At 45.3% G+C, this 27,752-nt stretch overlaps 1 protein-coding gene across 1 annotated transcript; it reads right to left on the minus strand.

Annotated features, from left to right (window-relative positions):
- On the minus strand, positions 1–26,988 carry LOC306765665 (uncharacterized protein; the record flags this gene model as incomplete). Its single annotated transcript, XM_079253149.1, has 23 exons — positions 1–557; positions 688–734; positions 2,073–2,234; positions 2,773–2,946; positions 8,071–8,244; positions 11,484–11,648; positions 12,590–12,754; positions 12,850–14,638; positions 14,785–14,989; positions 15,152–15,230; positions 16,061–16,312; positions 16,428–16,651; positions 16,739–16,812; positions 16,867–17,042; positions 18,171–18,330; positions 23,357–23,475; positions 23,752–23,875; positions 25,058–25,179; positions 25,273–25,435; positions 26,018–26,293; positions 26,483–26,546; positions 26,625–26,684; positions 26,962–26,988. 23 exons carry the CDS (start codon positions 26,986–26,988, stop codon positions 1–3), a joined length of 5,358 nt encoding a protein of 1,785 aa, XP_079109275.1.
- Positions 26,989–27,752: the final 764 nt, after the last annotated feature.

Consider the following 27,752-nt stretch of genomic DNA (forward strand, 5'->3'; position numbering starts at 1 on the left):
TTACACTCCACACAGAGACACCCAGGAGCCAAACCTGGAACCAAAACAGACACCAAATCCAGCATAGAGAGGATGAGTGAATGTGGTGATGAAGGTGTGGAGGTGGATCAGGGAGTCAGAGGAGACTCTGTAGAAGGACAGAGAGCCAGCAGGACAGTCCACATACACTGCTACTCTGTTAGAGACAGAGGAGGAGGAGGAGGAGGAGGAGGAAATGGGTATTTTATTGTCATTGTGCCAAACAGAGTAGCCTCCACCATCAGAGCATCTCAGACTCCAGGACTGATCATTACATCCAAACGCAGACTCTCTGTGTCCTCTCCTGCTGATTTCTCTGTAACTCACTGCTATCTCAACTCTTCCTCCCCACTCCACCTCCCAGTAGCAGCGACCAGTCAGAACATTTTCACACAACAGCTGAGGAAACCAGTCATCAAATCTGTCCGGATGATCAGGATATGACTGAAGCTTCTCCACAACTGTCGCTTTCCTGTTGTTGTCAGACAGTTTGAGGCTTCTGCTCACTGTGTTGACGTCGATGGTGAGTGGACAGGAATCTGATGGAGAGAACAAACACAATCCAGCTGCACTTATTGATCTATTGACACTTTGATGTGACTGATGAATGAGTGATGGGACGGTGTGAAGATGGTTGAATGTGATGAATCCAGTGAAAAACACACTTACACTTCCTCAGACCTGGTCTCAACCATGCTTCTCCAGCAGGCTCCACCCTGAAAGGAGGAGGGGGGTCAGAGAATGCTAACAAGGGCATGGCATGTCTCTCATACACACTTGTTCTGCACTGAAAAAGGAGACATCCAACATGTGGACACATCCACCAGAATGGAGCGTCTCAAGACTAGAAGGAGCAGAATCAGGAAGCTGATTGGTCCACACCCACACCAACAACACTGCTGTGTGGAAGTCCCAGTTTCTTCTTTCAACCATCTTCTGCTTTTCATCTCTTCACAGATGAAAAACTCTGCAGGAACTCCTGATCTAACCCAGCAGTCTGAGCCATTAGCTTCTGATCAATGATTAGTTCAGATTTTTTGTTGTTAACGTGATTTCTTTTCCTGCATGTGCAGATAAATGAGCATGTCTGTTCTCTTACAGGAACTACATTTGTCGTTTTGAATACGTTTTGTTTGTGGCCCAACAGCAAGAACATAGCAGATGGTGCCATCCATGACCTATCCTGTTAACTGTGGGTGTCAGAGTTCTGTGTGCGTTCTTATTTATTTAAGTACAGGATTTGTACATAACGTGTTTGTTTGAGTTACAACCCAACGCGATCATAATTCTTGTGGTCATATGCTTCCACTACAGCCCTTGGCTATGCCACATGAGACCTCGTGGATTTTCGTCTAATAGTCATCCAATACAATATTACTTTAAACCTGTAAATGTCCATTTTATTGTTAATTTACCTATTCTGTGAAATTTAACTATTCAGTGAAAGTTTCCACCGCATTTTCTCTGTGGGGTTAGAGCTCCCTCTTTGGGATTTTCTGTATTACTGCAGGTCAGTTTCTATTGTAATGTGTGTTAATGTGTGTTGCATTGCCTACCTACTGTTATTAATGTGCATATTTTGTTATTTCTGTTGCAGATAACCACACATACATACCCAAACACATCCAGAAGCATACCAATCACCAATAACATGCCGACTGCATACCTATACCTCCTTCCATTGAACCCTCAGTAAATTCAACTACACTGCACTACTGGAGTCTCCCTATTCCTTCTGACTGAGGAGATTCAGTTGACTTGCTATCCAAGATCAGCTAAGATGCATACAGTTTCTAACAGAACATCCGTCAGGATTTATAGTTGTGCAGCATCTGTGTAGGGACACATATGAAACGCGCTGTCACACTTCAGTGCAGGCTTACGGCGTCATGTTGACGTTTACTGAACACACTCAGAGGAAGACTCCAGGAATTCTTCTTCCTCTGCTGTCTTCTGGGTGGGTAGGTGGTGGTGGAAGCTGGTAGAGCCTCCCCCCCCCTCCAACACACACACACACACACACACACACACACACTGTAGCAGGCTTTTCATACCTGAGTCTGTGTGGATCCTTCAGTGCAGCCATCAGCAGCTTCACTCCTGACTCTCCTGGATGGTTGTAGCTCAGGTCCAGATGTTTCAGATGGGACGAGTTGGAGATCAGAGCCGAGGCCAGAGAAGCACAGCCTTCCTCTGTTATCAGACATCCTGACAGGCTGCAGAAAACAACCCACATGGCAAAACTCAGAGACTTGCAGTGGAAGTAAAGTTGGATGAAAAACTGGACCCGTCTCACATTGTGGCTTCTGTGTTTTCATTTGTTCCTGATTTCATGACTCAGTTTGTGACAAATGTCCCAATTTAAGGTTTCGCCACATATTAACCAGTTATGTTTTCAAGAGCCCTGCGATGGACTGGCCAGCTGTCCAGGGTGTACCCTGCCTTTCGGCCAAAGCCAGCTGGGATAGGCTCCAGCTTCCCCGCGACCCTGAATTGGATTAAGCGGTTCAAAAAATGAATGAATGTTTTCAAGAGCTGGGGTCTGGGGGTGGGGTCTTAAAGGCTTAAACAGAAGAGAAAAATCAACAACTTTCAATCAGCTCTGCTGATTCACATGTTCACACAGCTCTGTAGCTGTAACAGGTAAAGTACCCATAACAGCAGTGCAATGGAAATATGAGTCATGTGATAACGACAAAACATTTAAACATCATCCTACTGTGAAGTCACGTTGAATGTATGATGAATCCTGACCTGAGGGTTTCCAGTTTGCAGTTTGGACTCTTCAGTCCACCAGACAACTTCTTCACTCCTGAATCCTGCAGGTTGTTGTTACTCAGGTCCAGTTCTGTTAGGCTGGAGGACTGGGAGCTGAGAACTGAGGACAGATCTTCACAGCTTCTCTCTGAGAGACCACACACACTCAGTCTGGAGAGAAATAAAATTTAATCAGAACTCATGTTGAACGTCTGCTCAAAGACGTCCTGGTTCAACCAGCAGAATGTTTGCGTTCTTGTTCTGCACCAAGTAAAGAATTACATGTTTAACTTTGGTTTTTGTATGGATTTTACTTGGTAAAAGCTTTTTTATAAGCTGTGTGTGTTATTTTTGTTAGACTGACAGGATCTGCATATTTTTACTTTCAATATTTTCCTTCACCTTTCACAAGATAATTTGTGGGGACGTCTTCAAATAAAGCAGTAGCAAGAGAGAAACTTGTGCCTGCCTGTACTTCCAGGGACTTATAGTGGGAGCTTCTGCCTGGAATGTCAGCATGTTGAAGGCATAAGCAACTGAGTCATATCCAGAGAGGACTGACCATGTAAATCTCTGAAGACATTTATGTCTGCAGATTAACCCAAACTCTCACACTAGGATGGTATTTCTGTCCAAACTGTAGGGTCAGCCTCTAAAACCATCTATCAGTTCATTTATACCCCCCATCACAAAATCAAAAGCATGTGTACCCACTGCAGGTTAAAAGAAAGAAAACAGTTTTGATGATTTACAATATTTATGTAGTGAAGTAGGACTTCTCCCTCCCACACTGCATCTCCACGAGGTGGTGTATTTGACAATGATTGCTGGGTGGAGCAGAGTGGATTTATATATGGGCAGGTGCTCCTCCCTCTTGGCTGGTCTGCTACAGACTGACAGTCGGTATGGCTGGTTTTTGTCAGGATTTCACATGGTAAAAGCTTTTATACAAGCTGTCCATCCATCCATCCATCTTCTGCTGCTTATCCAGGGTCGGGTCGCAGGGGCAGCAGCCTAAGCAGGGAAGCCCAGACTTCCTTTTCCCCAGCCACATTTGCCAACTCTGCGGGGGGGATCCCGAGGCGTTCCCAGGCCAGCCGAGAGATATAATCCCTCCAGCGTGTCCTGGGTCTTCCCCGGGGTCTCCTCCCAGAGGGACGTGCCTGGAACACCTCACCAGGGAGGCGTCCAGGAGGCATCCTGACCAGATGCCCGAGCCACCTCAACTGGTTCCTCTCGATGCAGAGGAGCAGCGGCTCTACTCTGAGCCCCTCCCGGATGACCGAGCTCCTCACCCTATCTCTAAGGGTGAGCCCGGCCACCCTGCGGAGGAAACCCATTTCAGCCGCCTGTATACGAGATCTCGTTCTTTCGGTCACGACCCACAGCTCATGACCATAGGTGAGGGTAGGAACGTAGATCGACTGGTAAATCAAGAGTTTTGCCTTCTGGCTCAGCTCCTTCTTCACCACGACAGACCGGCGCAGAGCCCGCATTACTGCAGACGCCGCACCAATCCGTCTGTCGATCTCGCGCTCCATCCTTCCCTCACTCGTGAACAAGACAGAGCTGGAGATCACGACCAGATGAAGCCAACAGGACCATGTCATCCGCAAAAAGCAGGGACCCAATCCTGAGGCCACCAAGTCGGATCCCCTCAACACCTCGGCTGCGCCTAGAAATTCTGTCCATATAAGTTATGAACAGAATCGGTGATAAAGGGCAGCCTTGGCGGAGTCCAACCCTCACCGGAAACGAATCCGACTTACTACCAGCAATGCGGACCAAGCTCTGACACCTGTCGTAAAGGGACCGGACAGCCCTTACAAGGGGGTCCGGTACCCCATACCCCCGGAGTACCCCCCACAGGAGCCCCTGGGGGACACGGTCGAATGCCTTCTCCAGGTCCACAAAACACATGTAGACTGGTTGGGCAAACTCCCATGCCCCCTCCAGGACCCCAAAGAGGGTATAGAGCTGGTCCACTGTTCCGCGACCAGGACGAAAACCACACTGCTCCTCCTCAATCCGGGATTCGACTATCCGGCGGACCCTCCTCTCCAGGACCCCTGAATAGACCTTACCAGGGAGGCTGAGGAGTGTGATTCCCCTGTAATTGGAACACACCCTCCGGTCCCCCTTCTTAAAAAGGGGGACCACCACCCCAGTCTGCCAATCCAGCGGTACTGCCCCTGATGTCCACGCAATGCTGTAGAGGCGTGTCAGCCAGGACAGCCCCACAGCATCCAGAGCCTTAAGGAACTCCGGGCGGATCTCATCCACCCCCGGGGCCTTGCCGCCAAGGAGCTTTTTGACCACCTCAGCGACTTCAGCCCCAGAGATAGGAGAGTCCACCCCTGAGTCCGCCAGCTCTGCTTCCTCATCGGAAGACGTGTTGGTAGGATTGAGGAGGTCTTCGAAGTATTCCTTCCACCGACCCACTACGTCCTGAGTTGAGGTCAGCAGCTCCCCACCTCCACTGTACACAGTATTGATGGAGCACTGCTTCCTCCTCCTGAGCCGCCGGATGGTGGACCAGAATCTCCTCGAAGCCGTCCGGAAGTCTTTCTCCATGGCCCCGCCGGACTCCTCCCATGCCCGGGTTTTTGCCTCGGCAACAGTCGAAGCCGCATGCCGCTTAGCCCGCCGGTACCCATCAGCTGCCTCCAGAGTCCCACAGGCCAAGAAGGCCCGATAGGACTCCTTCAGCTTGACGGCATCCCTCACTGTTGGTGTCCACCAACGAGTCCTGGGATTACCGCCACTACAGGCACCAACGACCTTACAGCCACAGCTCCAGCCGGTCGCCTCAGCAATAGAGGCACGGAACACAGCCCATTCGGACTCAATGTCCCCCGCCTCACTCGGGACATGGTTGAAGCTCTGCTGAAGGTGGGAGTTGAAGCTCGCTCTGACGGGGGACTCAGCCAGACGTTCCCAGCAGACCCTCACAACACGTTTGGGTCTGCCAGATCTGACCGGCCTCCTCCCCCACCATCTGAGCCAACTCACCACCAGGTGGTGATCAGTTGACAGCTCCGCCCCCCTTTTCACCCGAGTGTCCAAGGCATGGGGCCGCAGGTCCGACGATACGACTACAAAGTCGATCATTGAACTGCGGCCCAGGGAATCCTGATGCCAGGTGTACATATGGACACTCTTATGCTGGAACGTGGTGTTCGTTATAGACAATCCATGACGAGCACAGAAGTTCAATAACAAAACACCATTTGGGTTCAGAGGGGGGACCATGCCTACCAATCACTCCCCTCCAGGTCTCACTGTCATTGCCCACGTGAGCATTGAAGTCCCTCAGCAGAACAATGGAATCCCCAGAAGGAGCACCCTCCAGCACTCCCTCCAAGGACTCCAGAAAGGGTGGGTACTCTGAACTGCTGTTCGGTGCATAAGCACAGACAACAGTCAGGACCCGTCCCCCCACCCGGAGGCGGAGGGAAACTACCCTTTCATCCACCGGGGTAAACCCCAACGTGCAGGCACCAAGCTGGGGGCTGATGAGAATGCCCACACCTGCTCGGCGCCTTCCACCATGAGCAACTCCAGAGTGGAAGAAAGTCCAGCCCCTTTCAAGGGTACTGGTTCCAGAGCCCAAGCCATGCATCGAGGTGAGTCCAACTATATCTAGCCGGAACCGCTCAACCTCGCGCACAAGCTCAGGCTCCTTCCCCACCAGAGAGGTGACGTTCCACGTCCCTAGAGCCAGCTTCTGCAGCCGGGGATCGGACCGCCAGGGTCCCCGCCCCTTGCTGCCGCCCAGCTCACACTGCACCCGACCCCTACGGCTCCTCCCGCAGATGGTGAGCCCACGGGAGGTGGGGCCCATGTAACCCTTTTGGGCTGAGCCCGACCGGGCCCCATGGGCGAAGGCCCGGCCACCAGACGCTCGCTCTCGTACCCCACCTCCAGGCCTGGCTCCAGAGAGGGGTCCCGGTAACCCACGTCTGGGCAAGGGAACATTCATGCCCAGGTTGGTCGTCATCGTAGAGGTCGGTGGAACAAAGAATAAACTGATTTTTGCTGCTTTAGAGTTTTAGGGTCCATGGAAACCAAACTATATAGAAATAATGGTAAAGCATTCCACAATGTGGAGGGACCAACAATAATCCCAATAAAACACTTCTGTTATTTCCAGAACTGGACGTTTGTGTTGTTGCGCTGCACCTAGCAAACAATTATATGTTTAACTTTGGTTTTTGTCTGGATTTCATGTGGTTAAAGCTTTTATACAAGCTGTATGTGTTATTATTGTTAGACTAGCAGTTTTTGCATCCCCTTCCTTTTAATATTTTCCTTCAGGTTTCACAGAAAAATTTGTGGAGATGTCTTCAAAGAAACTAGCAGCAAGAGAAACCTGTGTCTGCCTGTACTTCCAGGGACTTATAGTGGGGGCTTATGCCTGGGAAGACAGGTCTTGTCAAGTTCTGGAAAGAGTACAATGGAGCAATAAAAGAAGAGAGGACCTCAGACACTGACAGCATGTTGAAGGCTGAAGCAACTGAGTCATATCCAGAGAAAACTGACCATGAAATGCTCTGAAGACATTTTAGTCTGCAGATAAGCCCAAATGTACGAAAACACAGTGTTGATGATTTAAAACATTTATGTGGTGGAGCAGGACCGCTCTCACTCACACTGCCTCTCCAAGGGGTGGTGTATTTGGCAATGATTGCTAGGTGGAGCAGAGCGCCTTTATATGTGGGCAGGTGTTCCTCCCTCTTCGCTGGTCTGCTACAGACTGACAGTCGGTGTGGCTGGTGTAGCCTGAATTTCATTACTACCCCTGTATGTAAGTGTCACCATCTCTTTTCCTTACCGGCTGGGGTTTTGGTAGTCTCTGGCTGTTCTACCTGCGGTCCACTGGCTGTTTCAGCCATGTTAACAGCAGAGTTGGGCAGCTTCACCTCTTTGGGTGACTGTTGGGCTAAAATAGAGCCTGGTGCTGGGGCAGTTCAACTCCTTTGCTGGAGCACAGTGTAACATTTTCCCAACAAGCTGCCAAGTCACTCAACCCAAGCAATAGGTTTGTGTGCTTCCACAGACATGGGGATTTGCTGTGCCCGACATCTGGAAGGACTCGGCTGTTTTGGGGATCCTTAGATCCCTGCTGGCTGACCCAGACCGCAGTTGGGTGGATGACTGGCTCCTTCATGATGGTCCACACACATATGAAGTGCAACGGGGACACAAAATAGACTTTTCACTGCATCTATATCTATATGTAGATATAGGGATTCAGTAATGAGATTTTAAACACTCAGTGTGAGGAATTCTGACCTGAGAGTTTCCAGTTTGCAGTTTGGACTCTTCAGTCTACCAGACAACTTCTTCACTCCTGAATCCTGAAGGTTGTTTTTACTCAGGTCCAGTTCCTTCAGTCTGGAGGACTGGGAGCTGAGAGCTGAGTACAGATCTTCACAGTTTCTCTCTGAGAGACCACACACACTCAGCCTGGTGAGAAACAGGAAAATGATGAAGAAAGTTTTCCACACAGTTAATGTACATCAGGGGTGTAAATTCCGTTCCTCGAGGGCTGGTGTCCAGCAGGTTTTTGTTGTTTCCCTCCACCAACACACCTGATTCAATTCAAATGGAACCAGATTCTTTTTGTCAGCCTGTGTATTAATTTTGGTCAAGTGTGATGGAGCTTGGAGACATAGAAAACCTGAAGTTTCACATCTGTGATGGACCAACCTGTGTGTAGCCTGCTACAGTCACTTCCTGTATCTTGAACTTTTATTTATTTTCCATTTAATTTCTATCATGGCTGTGCAAAAGCAAAATAAAAGTGTACAGAATGATGAATTTAGTATTTATTAATGCTTAACCAGTGCTTTATTGTGTGTAGTTATTATGAAATGTTACCAACTGATGTGTAAAACCAGCACTACTGTGGGGAAGGAACTGGACTTTGTGACAAGGGGGGCAGAGAGAAGGATGATGTCCAGGTGAAGAAAAGTACTGGACAACAACTCACATCCACTTTAATCATATGCTGATCAGTCACAGCAGCTGATTCAGCACCAGACTGGATCCACCGTGGTGGACCACCAAACACCACACAAAATGATTCCTACCTGTAACTAACAAACTCTCGAAGTTGCAACAAGAGAAAACATGTCAGATGCAGAGAAACCTGACTTCAGAGTTTCCACTTTACAGTTTGGACTCTGCTCCAGTCCTGATTTATCAATGATCAAGTCTAGTTTTACTGCTGGTTTCATTTTTCTAAACAGGCTGCTCGGTTTTAACCCTGTATTATAGTTTTACTCTGATGTTACTGCTTTTTAGTATTTGTACACAGGACTAAATTACTGGAGATTGCTTTTAGGATTTTCTACACTGCTGGTCCTGAGTACAAACTTTGTTTCATGTAAGCATGCAAATGAGTATGAAATTAACCTTGAAACTTCAACCGTGACCTTTGTCTTCCTGGAGGACTTGGAGCTGAGAAGTGAAGACAGAACCTCAAACCCTTCACCTGAGAGGACACAGCTGCTCAATCTGAAAATGAACATTCATAACATTTCTGTTAAAATGATGCCACATTAAATGATGATGATGAGCTGAGAGACTCATGCAACAAAGAAAAATGATGAAAATTTCCTCTATGAAATCTTCTGAAATTCTAGCACCACTTTTGCTCAACTCTACCACGTTTTCCAGTCAAATCAATAAAAAGAAGACAGAGAAAGACAGAAGAAAGTCATTTTCTTCAGCATAATTGTGGATCCAAGCATCAGGAACAGTAAACCAAAATCTCATCTGTTCATTCATAACTGATATTCCTTTGAAATGGAACTATTATGTGCATTTCAGGCTAATTTATTTTAATTTCTGAGACCAGAAAGGCTGGGAGTGATTGAGCTATTGTCACAAATGGCCTTATTTACTTCAGACCGACCCTCTCCGTAGGCTGTCAGATCAGTCTGTGGGCAAAACGAGTGGATTGAGACTCTTCCGCATTAAGCCCCGCCTCCCGCCACTGCACTACATCGGGAGCGCGCACCGCACCTGCTTTCACCGTCATTGTAACATCTCATAAACAGAAGGATTAGGCTAATATGAACTCAATAAAAAAAACAAAATACCATGTCAACACATAGCATACAGCCCTACATGTTGGAACCTGAATCAGAGCCTGAAAACGAAGTGGAAAACAGCAACCCACAGCAACGAATGCAGCAGGATGTCTCTCTTTGGTAAACTCACCAGCCATCGTTGGAAATAACTTTATCCCACGTTTTCCACCCGCCTGATGTATTTGTACATGCCCTTGTTAACCAGTAGAAGGTAACCAATCACCGAACCTTATCCCCCGGGATGTCGCAAGGATTTCCAAGTAGAAAAATTCTCTAAAACAACACGTTTTTCGTCGCCATGGAATTCGAAAGGAGAGAGTGCTGGAACTCAAATTCAAACTCAAACCTGCATTTAGGTGATAAAAAACAGTGCCGTTCACATGTCTGAAGAGGATTCAACACTGTAACACTGTAGAAAGCTCAGAAAACTTGAAATACTACAATAGCACCCCTTAAAGTTTATTACAGAAAACAAAAGTTTTATTTCAAATGAGTAAGTGTTTAACTTGTTCTGTCTGACTGCCTGTCAGTTTTTAACTACCTGAGCTAAATCAAGAAAGGCTAAATAACCTGACATAACAAGAACCTTTTTTATACTAATGTGTTAATTGGGAGTTAAACCGTGGTCTGGGTGAATTCTCCAAACTGATTGGCTGCAGGGTGTCTGTTAAAAAGTGATATAGGACAACTATAAAAAGTTCAGATCAAATAGCCTGATTGTTCTAAATTATTGCGCGGGCTCAAACTTAGTTGGTAAGTATGTCAACATAAATTCAGAGCATACGTTACATTATGTTATTTCAGTATATTTATCACAACAGCAAGACATCAGACACAACATGAGTGATTTTATAGATTCCTTTAACCTGTTTGGTGAATCAGATCATTCTGAAGACTGGGATGCAGCAGAAGAGAAAGAGACAAGAGAATTTAAGAAGAAGGAGATGTGACACAAGTTGGTGACACCGGAGGAACTGAACAATTTATAGGATGACAAAGATCAGAGTGAATGCTGGATGATATTTCCTGCAAGAGAAACCATTTAGGAAACTATCTGTGGACTTTGATAGTTTGAAACTAAATTTGGCATCATCCTCTGGACACACACAAGCGGTAAGAGGTGCACCTGCTCTCTGAAATGACACTTTGTATCACGTAAAATAATGTTAAGTATCATCTCACTTCCCTCCACTGATGAGGCCTGATAACAGCTGCTGCTGACCGACCTGCAGGTTTTGTGGCTAAAGCCGGTTACCTTGGCAGCTTGTCACGAGAAATAATAAATAGTCCACTCAGTCACATATTCTGAAAACTTTACAATTTTAACGATAAAAACCAACATTAACATATTAATAACAGACTTAATACTTCTTTGGTAGGTGACCCTGGTATAAGCAGGATAATGTCTGACGAGGTGTCTATTATCAGACATGAATGGACTTATGTCAAGCGGTTGCTTCTGGGAAGTCCATTCATGACTGATAATGGATACCTTGAATACATACTGTATTCTGTTCCGTTCATTTCTAAATAGTCCAGAAATATTCCAGAATATTGTATCACAAATACTTTATGAAACTGAATAAGTAAAACAAACCAAAACAAAACCTGATAGTTTCCAGGTTACAATGTGGACTCTGCAGACCATCACACAGCTTTTTCATTCCTGAGTCCTGGATGTTCAGGTCCAGTTCCTTCAGTCTGGAGGACTGGGAGCTGAGAACTGAGGACAGAGCTGAATATCCTCCATCTGAGAGGGAACGTCCAGTCAGTCTGTAGAGAATATTATTGATTAATATTCGTATTAAATTTCTGTCAAATTTAATGTTATGAATAACTAAGATACATTCCTTTAATAAAAGAAAAAAGCACTGTAAAGGCAGAATATCTGCTTAACTAATGAGGAGCTTTGAATTGTTTGATTTTTACTTTATCCAGAAGATGTTATTGGACTTTGTGAAGTCTCACAATCAGCAAACACGTGTCATTTGATCAATGATACATCTTCAGTTCACCATGTAATGATAACGTGGATAAAGGTATCAGATTAAAGATTGAAATATTTCCACCACTCTCAGCACAATTTCCTCCTCTTCCTCAGTAAACCTCAGAAACAGCATCAAGACTTTACTAACAGACACTGAAAGAAGGTTGTCTGAGCTCCGGCTTATTTCCAACCTTCCAGAGATCTATGATGGTACAAGAAGGTCTCAGTAGGATTTTCATCATACTGTTGCAAAGCAGCTGTAATATGATGACTTTCGAAACAACTTTGCATTAACGCATTGGCTGCCATTGACTTCTTTGGATGTCTTTAGATGTCTTTTGTACTTTTTTGGTTTCTCTCCCATTTTGGTCGGGCAAGCTTCAAAATTGCACCACCCGAGTGCGCACTGAGCACATGTTCCATCATGTTATAAATGCTCTCCAAGTGTGCATTGTGAATATGCCCCACACACACGCAAATCTGCCCTCACATTCTGCAGTCCCGACAGATGAGCCAAAATGCTTCAAAACTCACTGAGCTTTCTGCTACAACGATGCCTGGCAGCCAATGAGTTAAGAATCTAGAAGAGTAAGACTGTGATGTGATGAAGGTGATAAAGCAGCAGGACTAGAGCCATGGTTCACCCAAAGCTGAAGACAAAGTAGAACATCTTAATTTACCTAAAGGCTCATTTATTCAGTTAAGTAGAAACTGCAGAGAAACTGACCTGAGACGTTCCAGGTTACAATGTGGACTCTGCAGACCATCACACAGCTTCTTCATTCCTGAGTCCTGGATGTTCAGGTCCAGTTCCTTCAGTCTGGAGGACTGGGAGCTGAGAACTGAGGACAGAGCTGAACATCCTCCATCTGAGAGGGAACAGCTGCTCAGTCTGGAGAGGAAATAGACCAGCAGTAATGTGTTCCATGATGTCCATTAAAAGCAGCATCAGTATGTTTCTCCACATCCTGCTATATATGTACTTACAGAGCTTTGTTGGAGGCTTTGACCACTGGCAGCAGCCTCAGAAGAACCTCCTCTGAAGGAGAGTATTTCTGCAGGTCAAACACATCCAGATCTTCTTCTGATGACAGTAAGATGAAGCTCAGAGCTGACCACTGAGCAGGAGACAGTTTATCTGTGGAGAGACGTCCTGATCTCAGGGACTGTTGGACCTCCTCCACCAGAGAACCATCATTCAGTTCATTCAGACAGTGGAACAGATTGATGCTTCTCTCTGCAGACACATTCTCACTGAGCTTCTTCTTGATGTACTGAACTGTTTCCTGATTGGTCTGTGAGCTCCTTCCTGTCTGTGTCATCAGGCCTCGTAGGAGTCTCTGATTGGTCTCCAGTGAAAGACCCAGGAGGAAGCGGAGGAACAAGTCCAGGTGTCCATTTGGACTCTGTAAGGCCTCGTCTACAGCACTCTGATGGAGATCTTTTACATCATCTCTGAATAATGTAAACCTCTTCTGTCTGAACAGATTGACTCCAGACTTGATGAAGGTCCGACGGACATGAAGAGCAGCCAGAAACTCCTGAAGACTCAGATGGATGAAGCTGAACACCTTCTCTTCCTGCTGGTACAGTCCTTTCTCCTCTTTAAAGATCTGTGTGAACACTCCTGAGTACACCGAGGCTTCTGTGATATCGATGCCACACTCTTTCAGGTCTTCTTCATAGAAGATCAGGTTTCCTTTCTGCAGCTGATCAAAAGCCAGTTTTCCCAGAGACTCAATCATCTTCCTGCTCTCTGGACTCCAGACTGGATCTGTCTCAGCTCCTCCATCATACTTGACCTTCTTGACTTTGGTCTGAACCAGCAGGAAGCGGGTGTACATCTCAGTCAGGGTCTTGGGCAGCTCTCCTCCCTCTCTGGTTTTCAGCTCATCCTCCAGAACTGTAGCAAGGATCCAGCAGAAGACCGGGATGTGGCACATGATGTGGAGGCTTCGTGATGTCTTCATGTGGGAGATGATCCTGCTGGCCTGCTCCTCATCTCTGAACCTCTTCCTGAAGTACTCCTCCTTCTGTGGGTCAGTGAACCCTCTGACCTCTGTCGCCATGCCAACACAGTCAGGAGGGATCTGATTGGCTGCTGCAGGTCGTGTGGTTATCCAGAGGTGAGCAGATGGAAGCAGTTTCCCCCTGATGAGGTTAGTCAGCAGCACATCCACTGAGGTGGACTCTGTAACATCAGTCAGGATCTCATTGTTGTGGAAGTCCAGAGGAAGTCGACACTCATCCAGACCGTCAAAGATGAAGACGACCTGGAAGTCTTCAAAGCTGCAGATTCCTGCTTCTTTAGTTTCAGTAAAGAAGTGATGAACAAGTCCCACCAAGCTGAACTTTCTCTCTTTCAGCACATTCAGCTCTCTGAAAGTCAGTGGAAATGTCAACTGGATGTCCTGGTTGGCTTCGTCTTCAGCCCAGTCCAGAGTGAACTTCTGTGTTAAGACAGTTTTCCCGATGCCAGCCACTCCCTTTGTCATCACTGTTCTGATTGGTTCATCTCTTCCAGGTGGGGGTTTAAAGATGTCTTCTAGTCTGATGGTTGTTTCTGGTCTGTCTGCTTTCCTGGATGCTGCTTCAATCTGTCTGACCTCATGTTCATCATTGACCTCTGCAGCCCCTCCCTCTGTGATGTAGAGCTCTGTGTAGATCTCATTCAGAAGGGTTTGCTTTCCTGCTTTAGCGATCCCCTCAAACACACACTGGAACTTCTTCTTCAGAGAAGATTTTAGTTTCCGGCCACAAACTGAAGCCAGAAGTTCTGAATGAAAAGCAGAAATCAGACGAGTCAGTAAAGATTTCAAGCCTCTGAAGAAGGAGGATGTGAACATGTGATGTTCCACGTGTTGAGACGTCAGTAAATGTTTCATTTATCAGCAGCTTCAATCTTTAGAGAAATCCTCTTACTGCTCTGCAGACGCTCAGCCAGCTCCTCCTGCTTCATTCTCCTCAGGAAGTCCACTGTGATCTTCACTAATGCCTCTCTGCTGCTCTTCCTCTGCTCTTCATCCTCACCCTCCAACACTGAGCATTCTGGGTAATCTGGACTCAGAAGCTTCTGGATCTTCTTCAGCTCCTTCTTCACAAAAGTGATGATGTTGTCCTCCAGCAGCTGGAAGAGAAAACCACATGAAGGACACAGTCAGACTGAAAGCATGGAGCCAAACATCAGATCCATGTTGGACACGCTGACAATCCACTGGTCTACAAAGTGCAGCGTGGAGATGAGTGTGAACAGAAGAGATGGAGAAGTAGTTGTTGTACATGTACACACCAGAAATATGGAGTCCAGCTGTGTCTGATGCTGCTGGGCAGACTGACCACTGGGAAGCTCTGAGCTCTGCTGCTCCACTCTGTAAGGACATCAGGACCTTTATTGTCATTGCATCAACGTCACCATGGCAACAGCATTTTGTTGGCACTCGGCAATAAAAACAGCAACATGCATATTGAATGAAATGGACATTAAATGTAAAACACAGCAATAGAAGAATGAAAATCAGAATAAAAGAGAGGAATAAAAGCTGAGGTGGGCCAGAGGAAGACGGAGCAGATCAAGTATGATGTTGGCAGTTCAGTGAGGATGAAGAGGGAGAGTGGGGGAGTGAGGGGGGAGAGGCTTGATGGAGGAAACAGCTCTGTGGGGAAAAGCTGTTTGCCAATCTGGAGGTTGTGGGTTTTAAATGTCTAAATCTTTTCCTTGATGGAAGGGGAACAAAGTGAGTGTGTGCAGGGTGGGTCTTGTCTCTGACCACAGAGGACGGCATGGTCCATCTTCAGAGTGCAGCTCCTATGATCCTCTGTGCTGCCTTCACCACACGGGACAGATCTGTTTTGTGGCGTGCAGCTTGCATAGCACACAGTACAGCCCTGACAAAGGATGCTTTCTGTTGTTGGTGAGGAGATGAGCTGCTAGACCGGCTTGCTTCAGCTTCCTCAGGAAGAAGAGTCTTTGCTGAGCTCTCTGCACCAGATGGGAGCTGTTAATCCACCATGTTAGGTCTTTGCTTATGTGGCTCCCAAGAAACTGAACAGATTCAGGTCTTTCCAGCTCCTCTCCCTTGATGAACAGTGGGTGCTGAATGGTCCTACTGGTCCTTCTAAAATCCACAAGAAGCTCTTTGGTTCTGGTCGTGTTGAGAGCCAGATTGTTGTCTGCACACCACTCGACCAGGTGCTGGACCTCCTGCTGTAGGAGGTCTCATCGTTGTTGCTGATGCCTCCAACCACTGTGCTATCATCTGCAGACTTTACTATGGTGTTGGAGGAATGGATGGAGGGCTTCAAGTCCTGGATGAAGAGGGCCAGACCCAGAACACACCCCTGTGGCCTGTTGGTGAGGAAGTCCATGATCCATATGCAGAGTGAGGTGAGGAGACCAAGGCTGATGAGTTTCTGGAGCAGTTTATGGGAGATTACAGTCTTGGAGGCGGAGCTGGAATCCACAAAGAGCATCCTGATGTAGCTGTCTGCTGGTCCAGGTGCTTCTGGGCTGTGTGGAGTGTGATGGAGATGCATCCTCTGTAGATCTGTTTGCTCTGTATGCAAACTGAGGACTGTCCAGGTCTGCAGGGATGCTGCTGTTGATGTGAGCCAGTATGAGCCTCTCAAAGCGTTTCATAATGAGCAGGATGAGGCCAACAGGACAATCATCATGAAGGCATGTGATGGAGGGCTGTTTAGACACAGGAATAATGGTGGTGGATATGAAGCAGGAGGGAAGTGCAGCTTGTTGCAGGGAGAGGTTAAAGATGGAGGTAAAGACCCCCGCTAGCTGGTCAGCACAGGTTTTCAGCACACAGCCTGAAAGTCCATCTGGTCCAGTTGCTTTATTGATGTTAATCCTTAGTGTGGATCTCACCTGATGCTTCTGAAGGACAAATGACTGTTTGTCCTGTTTGGAGTGGAAGCTCCCACCATTTCCATCCCATAATGCTGTTTATCAGAACATCCAAAGCATGAAGTGTGTCAGGAAGGTCCCTCTCATACCTGGCCAGGTTGGTGTTGTCCTTCCAGTCATGAAGGGTTTGATGCCCTTCCACATGCCCCGGGGGTCCTTGTTTCCAAAGTCCCCCTCAGTCCGCTGCCTGTACCTGCCTTTTGCCTCTCTGACACTCTTTGCCAGGCTCTTCTGGGAGGTCATAAAGGTCAGCATATCTCCTGGCCTACAAGCAGCCTCTCTCACCTTCATCATGAAGCTCCCACTCTCATTAAAGCAGCTTTCTGCTTTGGGAAGATCTGGACTGTTTTAGTGGGCAGTAGCTCTACTGTGGAAAAGCTGATGTCATCCAAAGCAGCAGAGGTGTGCTCCTCCAAGCCAGATCCTTGAGAGAAAACCTCCCAGTCTGTGCTCTCAAAGCAGTCCTGTAGAGATACGGTGGCCTTCTTGGTCCAGACCCCTACGCTCTAGTTTTGCTTTGTTTCTGCACACTACAGGTCTGGAAGATGGAATCAGTATCAGAGAGATGTGCTCTCTGTGCTGAGGTGCCCTGGAGCAAGGCAGCCACAGCCAGGATGTGCTTGGATGAGACTGGTTAGACTGGGCAGCTCCCAGTAGAAATGTGTTTGATGTTGGAGTTTTTCACCAAGTAAAAGTTTGCTTTGTTGTGACTGCAGGTCACTTAGTAAGTGAGCTTCAGGGAATGTGCAGAACTTGTGGAAAGGTCCAGAATGTGAGGAGGAAAAACTGACGTTTGCTTCTACGTTCCACAGATGAGAAAGCTGAATTCTGGAGATGCTGTTTCCTGCACTGAGACAGAGTCTTCCTGCTTATTCTCAGCTCACAGGAAACATCCCATAAAACTGCTTATTATAAGAGCTTTATCTGGATATTTCACCTGGAAATACTGAAGATATCCGGACTAATATATAGATCCGTATATCCGGAATAATACTCTGGTATTATTGATGTGAAACACAAGCTGGAATAAAACCAAACTGATGCAACATTTACACACAGCTCACCTCTCTGGATCCGATTTAAAATCAAGAAAAAATTCCTTCGACTCGTTGCTCTTAAAGGACAAACAGCTGGGTGCTGATCCAGGTCCTGATCCAGGTCTAGGTTCTGGTCCTGGTCCAGGTTGATTCCTGTGAATAAAGATGGTTTCATGGTTTCACAGCTGAATCCTGAAATTGAACATTTAGTTTGATGAAGACTCTGGAGGACAAATCAGATCCATCACGACAAACATGATGCTGCAGATTCGTCTCAGACGTCCAGAAATGATTCAACAGAAACTGGTTTTCATCTGGAACCTGATCCAGAACCTCCACTGGACTCTGATACTCACTGCTGGTCTGAGCTGAAACCAATAAGTTTCTCCATCGACCAGTCGCTCTTCATGGACACACAGCTGGGCTCAGGTCCAGGTCCAGGTCCAGGTGCAGGTCTGGCTTTAGGTCCAGGTCCAGGTCCAGGTCCAGGCTGGTTCCTGTGAATCCAGATGTTTGCTGATGTGAGTTTTTGTGATTTCTGAGAAGAGTCATGGAGAGTTAGAGATGGATATCTGACCTCTGAGTGGTTTTAGAGGGAGGGACTCCCTCCTCTCTGTCCTGATCCATGATGCTGGATTCACATTGGCTCACACACACTTTCTACCTCCACCTGCAGAGGAAACACACATTGGCTCACACACACTTTCTACCTCCACCTGCAGAGGAAACACACATCGGCTCACACACACTTTCTACCTCCACCTGCAGAGGAAACACACATTGGCTCAAACACACTTTCTACCTCCACCTGCAGAGGAAACACACATTGGCTCACACACACTTTCTACTTCCACCTGCAGAGGAAACACACATTGGCTCACACACACTTTCTACCTCCACCTGCAGAGGAAACACACATCATTCAGCTGAAGCCCTCCTCTCCATCATCTCCTCCTCTGATTGGCTCAGAGTCAGATTGATTCATTCAGTCATTCATTCATTTTCTGAACCGCTTATTCCAATTCAGGGTCGCGGGGAAGCTGGAGCCTATCCCAGCCGGCTTTGGGCGACAGGCAGGGTACACCCTGGACAGCTCGCCAGTCCATCGCAGGGCCACACACAGAGAGACGAACAACCACACTCATGCTCACACACACTCCTAGGGGCAATTTAGAGTGACCAATTAACCTAACATGCATGTCTTTGGGTGGTGGGAGGAAGCCGGACTACCCGGAGAGAACCCATGCATACACGAGGAGAACATGCAAACTCCACACAGAAAGGCCACTGACCAAACCAGCCAAGGATCGAACCAGTGACCTTCTTGCTGTGAGGCCACAGTGCTAACCACTGCGCCACCGTGCAGCCTCAGATTGATTCATTTCTCTTTTTTAAGAGTGATCTGGCCAAGAAATGCAGAACAATCCCAAGTCCATGATGTAGCAGACAGCAAACAGAGATCAACTATCCAAACACAACAAGACAAAGGCAGCAGCCAACGTCAGCTAAATGAAACCCAGCCTGGATGTTTAAAAACACTCACATTGACCAGTGGAGCTTTCTTCTTCCAATCTACTTCAGTTCTCTCACACAGACATGTTATTTCTATACAAGTGTTGATTACAAGGACAAAATACAACATCATACATGAAGAAATGCAGAGATGAAAAAAATGGGGCAATTAAACATGTTCTCATCATTGAGCTTAAATATTGATCATGTTTCAGACACAACACTGACTGTTCATTAAATGTTGGAAATAAAATGTCTGGAATCATTTCCCTGAGATTCAGGTGACATTTTCAGCTGGATTTAGTTGACAAACTGTTCAAGTATTTACTTTCCTGTCATAAACTAAATGTAAAATATCAGAAAGATGGATTATGATCAAGGAGAAAAATTTCAGTGTGGAACTTAATAATCCTGAAAAACCTGTCTGACTCCTGTTACTGTAAAACTAAAACTAAGCTCAGAGTTCACGCTGCTCCCCACAGCCGCATTCTCCATCCATTACACATCAACTGGAAACCAGTTTGATCCCAGGACTCACATTTAAACAGGACAAGTATCAGAGAAAGCTGACGTGTCTGACTTTACTGCTGGAGACGACGCTTTGATTCTTCAGATCAATAATCAATAATGTGATCAATCAATCAAAGATACTTTATTCATCCCCGAGGGGAAATTCAGAGTTCAAGCCAGCTCGTCCAAGGTCAGACATACAGACATGTAACATTCTGTATTGAAATGTCTGAAAAACCAACTCTTGAGATCTTAAAACCTTTTATAGCAGCGGGTTTTATGGTGATATTTAGCTTTTGTGAAGTTGTTGTAGTGATCTTGGCCTTCCAGGATTAAAAGACATTCGAACTGGATTAAACAATAGTCCCCATCTCTTTCTCTCTGCAGTAAGACTGGTCCACACAGAACAGGAGGGTGACCATTTGACCCAAAGGAGGACAACACTCAGAGATTTACACCCTTCTCCCCTCTCTACAGAATACAGCTGCATCAACAAAGGGAGGTTCATAAGTGGAAAATCTAACGCAATTTATAGTTGCAGGTCGGGGGGATGCCGAGAGTCGCATCTGACCAAACCCTGGTTCTTGTCAAAAATTACACCTTTCATCAAAGTACCAGACTTCATGGTGCCAGAACAACCCCTCCCCTGACTGAGAAGGAGACTGGAAAGAAATTCAAACTTCTTTCCCCAATTAAAGGAAACTTTAGATGCTTAACCTGATTGATCTTATTTTACAAGTTTGTCTAACCGATTTAACTTAGTCTAAATGACTTTGGTTAATTGTTTTGATGAAGTTCTTCTTTTTCATTATTTTATCTTGATATGTGATTTAATTCTTTGAACTGATCACACACGTGTAGTAATCATAAAACACTGCATTAAATATTCTTGATTATGTTTTCCAAGCTTCAGACCTCTCTTAAGCTACTAATGTGAATGAATAAAATGTGAGTTTCCTTTTTTAGGATTTATTGCCGATGAAGACGAGTCGTGACAATTAATTAATCCACCTTTAATAAAAATACATGTAGCCAATCTTTTCATGTGTGAAAGTAATACTATAAGTTAATGCTTTTCTTCCCACCAAACTAGGAGTCTGCATAACTCTTAAGTATGTGATTTGATGTGTATTGGAGTCAAACAAAGTAAAGAATTTTGAGTATCATGTTCACATTAATAAGATGCAGAGGGAAGGAACTAGAGCTGACCTGATTGGATAAGGTTGGTCAGCCTCTGACAGAAGCAACTCATGATTGGCTGAAAGTTCGAAAGGCGGGTCTGTTCAAATCAGACTTGCAGCCTGACTTCCTCAGTGTCTTTTTAGTCTTTTTTTAGTTTTAGTCTTCTTTGTGCTTTTTGTCTTCTTTTAGCTTTCGTCTTCTTTTCCTTTTTAGTTTTATTTCGTTATAAGCCTTTTACCTCTCTGTTCTTCCGAACGGGAGAAAGTACAAGTGTTTATTTGTAACCAGTCATTTTTCCCGAGATCAGTAATTAACTAGAACCATAGCTCCAACTTTTTCCACTGCGTCTTTACACGTAAAATCTGGAACTATCTATTTTTGGGACCATCTGGATCATCATCACGCCGCTCTGGAACTCCGCTGAACGGACCCAGAAGCCCAGAGTAGCTGCGTAGACCTACTCCTCCTGACGCTCCAGGGATCCAATCCCCCAGAAACGCGCCGAATAGGGAATCAACCACCCGTTTCGACCCACTCTCCGGACATCCAGCGTCCAAGTAGGATCTGATAGCGCTCTGACATTTGTGATGTCCCAAACCAGTACATCAAATTCTAACTAAATAATTAAATTTGAATTCTTATCCAAATTTAGAATTATTGAACACGCTCTTATCAAAGATTTAAGTAAGATAATCATCCCGATTTATTTGCTTAATTCCAACCAGTTTCTTCCTGCTCCATCACATTTAATTAATTTCAGCGTTCCTTATCAATGTCAGAATTGAAAACCCATGCAGACATCCATTAACCCATTCCATTAATAACCTCCTTTTTAATTGTTTGGTTTCTTCTACTGTGTTGTTTATCATCATTGTCAATAAATATGTAATCAATTCATCCGTTCTTGTCATAATTTCTGAATGTACAATTTCTAGTTTGCTCGTTCTTAGGATTTACTCCTTTAAATTGAGACTGTTTATTGAATTTGAGTTTATTTCAGGTGTCTCATCCGCCTGAATCTTAAGTTAATTAAAAGTGATGAGTGGTGCTCCGAGGTAATTAATAAATTAAGAATTAGTAGAGGCCTATTCTGCCACAGTGTGATGGAAATGCAGGGTTTTCAGTGTGGGAGGGGTCACATGCCACTGGGGTCTGAAGCCAGATGCAGCTGACAGGCTCGTCTTTCTGCCAAAAATGTGTAAATTAAACAAAAAAACAGCAAGAATGTAATAATACAGGTATGTTAGAAATATAGCTTTAATAACATTCAGGGATTTTTTAAAAATAGTATTTTGTATCAAAGAGGTAAATTTTCTCTAAACACATGTTAAGTGTAAAAAAAACATTCATTTTTATTACCTCATTGCCAATGTGGGAAATTGTTTTGGTTATTTAATGTCAAAATACTCTAAAAGGAATCACTATTTTTCTTCCAAGAGGAGGCATTTTTATTTATTTATTTATCAGTTTTTTATTTTAGAATAAAATTACACAAGTGAAGTGAGGCCTATTCTTAAATGTATGATCAAAACTTAAAAACTATCTCACAGTGGAAACGCACTTAGTACAAACATGTTGTTACTTATAATATTTACAGTGGCAGCGCCTGCATCTCTTTTTACAATCTTGTTTAACAGTTTGTTTAGTTGCACTTTAAATTTTAGGCTGACTGCAATAAAAGTATTTTTGAAAAAGAATCATTTTTGACATTTGTAATTTTTTTTCTTTACAGTAAAGGTGAAAAAAAATCGATTAAAATCGGAAATCGGATTTGGTTTAAAAAAAATCATAGATTTTTTTTTTTTGCCATATCGCCCAGCCCTAGTGTGAGTGTGTGTGTTCAGTGAGTGAGTCTGTGAACTTTCCCCAGTTCATCTGTACCACCTGATGTAAATGTGGCCTTGAGAGCTGAGTTCAGTTTAAGTTCCACAGACCTGAGAGAGGGAGGGGGGTTAGGAGGGGACTGAGCATCAGACAGCATTACATTCCAGGAGACGTGATAACCAGCCTGCCCAAGGCCAGTCAGGGAGCCAGATTCAGATAATAACTTTGTTTTGGGTCAAGCTAAGCTTCGTTTGGCTCAGCTTTGAGTCCTTAGTGGTCTCTGTCGGACTCTGAAACAGCCGAATCGGGGATCAGTTTCCACCAAAACCGAGTAACCGCTTCTCTAAGATGTTTCCCACTTACGGATGAGCTCCAGAACCACGCCCAGCTCCAGTCATGGTCCAGTGCTGTCACACATGAGTTCGAGTGCTAGTTGCTCGGCGTAGTCCATCACAGATCTTCCAAAATTTGCGAGACACCAGGAAACCGCACACACCAAACAGCAGAAACCCACTTATCATAAATCCAATCGTGTAGAAATCCTCCACAGAAAGAAGCAGCAGGCACATGACCTTCATCACGTATCCAGCAGCATGCATTCCGTCCGGACCTGCGGGCTCCCCTTCACCCATTCTTTTGGGAAAAAAGATTTTAAAAGTTGCATTGAGAGACCAGCAGACCAGATCCATTTAAATTCAGAAGGAAATGGAGCAAAAGGCTCAGATAGATAGATGACAATACAGAGAAGCAGCAGGTCAGAGTGGGAACGGGAGGGAGAGAAAAAGCGTCCGTCCTCTCCGAGAGCAGGAAGAGATTTGTCTTCAAACAGCAGAGATCAAAGTTTCAGCTGAAACCAGAAGTGAAAACGTTCCAAACATTTCAGAAACACCGACGAAAGTTGACACTTACAGTTTGTTCAGAGAAGGAGAATCTCCACTCCACAGACGGTCACACGGTCCACAGACGGACACACGGTCCACAGACACAGCTGACACACAGGTGAGCTGCTTCCTGCTCTGAGGCAGATTCCTACCTGTTGTGGAGGAAGGGCAGGTAGGAGGAGCAACATCAGACCTTCCTCCTCCTCTTTAGCAGCTTCAGCTGCAGCACTGAGACATTTTCCACCAGTGTTCCACAATCCTGCTCTTCAGGACCCTGTTCTGCATGTTCTGCATGTTCCCAGATTTGAACCACCGGGCTGAAATGATGCATCAACATGTTTGTATTGAACTGCTTTTTCTACATGAGTTTTCTTATCATGTGGAAACTGAGCTCACATCACTTGTCTGGCTTCGACAGCTGTCAGTCTTTCAGTATGTTTTCCCATCTAAAACCAGGACATTGATCTTGTTGAGGCTGGAGGAGAAACTCTGCTCAGACATGAGGTCAAACGTTTCAATACTTTCTATCTGAAGACCTGAATCAGTGTCTGGTTGCTGCCAACAGAGAGAGGTGAGAGGAAACATGACCAAATAAGGCATGGACCAGGAAGCCAGACTGGAAAATAAAAGCAGCAGAGTCCTGATGCAGCAAAGAGCCAGAAGCGTCCATCCTAAAACGTATCTGCTTGGAAAAGCTGGAAAACACATCATTTCATTCATCATGAGGAATTTAGGGGAAAGAGAATCATCAGAGGAAAGAAAAGCAAAGATTCAAGATGTTTTATTCTTTATTTTACATTTTACTTCCTTCACAGGAAGAAAGTTCTGAGTGAATCTTTACATTTCAGGAAAGTTTTTCTGATCCTCTCCAGGACCGAGTGCTTGTTTGTGTCTCTGTGATGAACAGGTGATGTGTCCAGGTGTACCTGCCTCTCACCTGCTAGCTACTGGGACAGACTCCGCCCCCTGCCAGCCTTCATTGGTCTAAGCAGGGACAGAAAGCGGATGGAGGGATCTGGTTGCTTTGGCTTTATTTTCTTGTGTTCTGTGCTGAGGAGGGACGTGTTGAGACGAAGGTCAGATTTCAGCTCGAAGCTTTCAGTCGACACAAATCTCATCTTGTTTCTTCTGAAAGATCCAGTCAGACTGGTTTCTTCCCCAGTGGAGTCATAAAGGCGTGTTCCAGGATAGCTGCAGATGTTTCCAAGAAGAGCAGCAAATCACATGGAAACAGGTTGATTTAGAAAGAAAGACAACATGTGTCCACATGTGTGTGTAAAACAGTGAGCAGGTCAGAAAGCTCCACATTCCTGATGTCAGTTTTCCAGCCTCACCACAGCTGCTTTCCACCACTTCCACACTCAGTCTCATGCTCCAGTTCTTGCAGAAAAGCTGCGTTTGCTGCGGGATGGAGCTTAAACACGCAAAGCTGACGTGGCTCAGCTTCCACGCCAGCCTGAAAGGTGAGAAACGGCTTCAGGTGTGTCAGGTGTGGCTTTTAGCAGGAAAAGTCTTTACTAAGCAGCTTCATCACATGCAGCTGGCAGACATGTTAACCAGCTGCGTCCTGAACGCAGCTTCCTGCAGACCAAGGTGTGTCTCAACGTGGGCGGGGTTAAACGCGTTGAGCTCCGCCCACTGGATGTGATTCTTCTTCCTCGCCGCAACTGCTTTCTTCTTCTTTGCATTTTTTCCACGTTTAATAGTGCCACCTACCGGATTTAAGTGGGAAATGATGTTATTTTGACTTTCTGACTCTTCTTCGCCGCCACCATGGCCGTCTTTTTCTTCACATTTTCCACGTGACCACATGTAAAACCGCCACCTACCCGATGCGGGAGTGTATCCTGAGATGATTAAAGTAAGGCTATAAGGATATAAAATAGATCCTATATTACACCCAGGTTCCACCAAGATATTGTGTCATCATTTCTGTGGCCTTCAAACTGTATTTGAGCTGAGTTGAGCAAGGAGTGCATGGTCTCAGGCCAGTTAAAAGTAGCAGTAAAAGCCCTCACCCCATGCTGGACATCTAACCACCGTCCCACAGGCACATTTGAAAGGCTCTCACAGATTGAAATGACTGGAGCATTGGAATGCAACACACATAATATAGACTTTTTTTCAAGGAACAGAAACGGCAAACACTGGATTTATTGCCACACACACACACACACACACACACAGAGCTTTAAGCTGTGAACATCCATCATTTCTGCACCAAATGATTCCTAGTGGATTCTGAAGTGAAAGGAAAACATGAACGGCTCCCTCAGCTCCATGACTCTCTTCACCTTCACTCATCAAGTCACAGTTTTGGACTTTTTTCACTGTTTCCTTTTCTTGTCCTTCGTCCATCTCAACAACTCCAGGCAGGGAATCTCTTCCTTGAAATGACTGCGTTCTGCAGCATTTGGCTGCCTTTATGGTGTCATGCAGTAAAGCATCTTCTTCCTGTAGAGAAAAAAGCTCATTCTCAAAGTAGATACTGGAGATGGCCCAAAACGCTGAGGTAGGAAGGCTGCATCCACTCTTCCCTGTCCCACTGCTGCTCTTCATGTCACCTTCCCCTACAGAGGGAATAGAATGAAAAGAGATAAATGACAGTAAAAAAGATCTTGGACATCCCACCTCTTCAACTTTTAGAAGAAATCCAATATTATATTTGAAGGGGCATCTCAGGTCAGCCGAGGTAATCTAGCAGAGAATAAAAGCATGCAGGGAAAAGCAGTTTCTGTATGTGTGGACAACAAGTCTACCTTCAATAGTAGCTGATGAGATGGATTCAGAAGGCATCTTTTTCACTGGAGCATCTTCTACATCCTGAAATTTGCAGAGGGATTAACAGTAGTCTTCAAACAAGTGCTTAAATACATGGCTAATTAATGAAGCTCCTCTTACCTGTAGTTTCCGCTCCTCCCGACGCCTTTTTCTGGCCTGCAGTCTCTTCTTCACACCTTGCTGATTCAATGACAATGAACGTTCACTATTAAAACTTGAAGAAAAGTCAATCCACAGGGTTTTCAGTCAAACGTGGAGTTTAAAAGAACTCTTTGAAAAGTAGGATCATGTAAAGAGCATTTACGGCATTGGAAAGTTTCTCAGAAGAAGACACCACCATCTTCTTATTTGCAGCATGTTTTCCTTTGAAGAAATAAAAACACAATAGGTTGATTTGTGCCAGAAGCAAAAGTGCCTTGTATTCACCGGGCACAAACTCATCCCAATTTCCACATACCTCACTGGAATCACATTTGGCCCCCATGACAATGTAGAGAGCGGACTGAAAGTCAAAAAGTACATGTTGAAATATTTTCTCCACATCCCTAGTATACATGTCATATTTCTGAATGTTACCTATATATAATACAAGGCATAATCCTGCCTGTCTCTGTTGCTGTATTATTGTTTGTCTGCACAATCCTTGTACTTCCCCTGCCTGTCTCCAGAGTTGCATTGCTGTATATCAGTTTATTCATGTTAAACACCCTGCCTGTCCCTGTAGCTGCCTCGCTGTCACTTTGTACAGCATAAGAGGAACAAATCAGCAATCAGATAGTTGGCACTTTTAAACTGCTTTTTAATGAAAAAGAAAAGCAAATCCTGTGGAATTAAAGGCTCTAATTGGAATGAATCTCTCCACACTTTCCCTTCCCTCCCTTCCTGTCCTTCTTCCTAATCACTCCTGATTGCTTTTCATCCCACTCACCTGAGCCCCTCCTTATGGAAGCCATGCACACACATTTATTCAGTCTTTGTCCTTCTCACAGGGCGGCAGCACTGCTAAGGGCAACATGTGCACCTTTATTATTGATACTGTGATAAAGTTAGCTCTACATTGTATTGATCTTTATCAAAGGGAACATTTAATGGACTTGATCATTTCTAATCCTTGCTTTGCTTTCTTTCACAGCCATTTTTGGTTGAGCATTTAACTGAATCATTTGACAATAAATCATGGGCTTCCTGAGCCTTAGTCCATCTCTTGGTTCATGCATCCTTACCAATACCCACCATGCTAACTTCCCT

This window comes from Telmatherina bonti, assembly GCF_933228915.1.
Source record: "Telmatherina bonti genome assembly, chromosome: 14".
In the NCBI taxonomy this organism is placed as follows: domain Eukaryota; kingdom Metazoa; phylum Chordata; class Actinopteri; order Atheriniformes; family Telmatherinidae; genus Telmatherina; species Telmatherina bonti.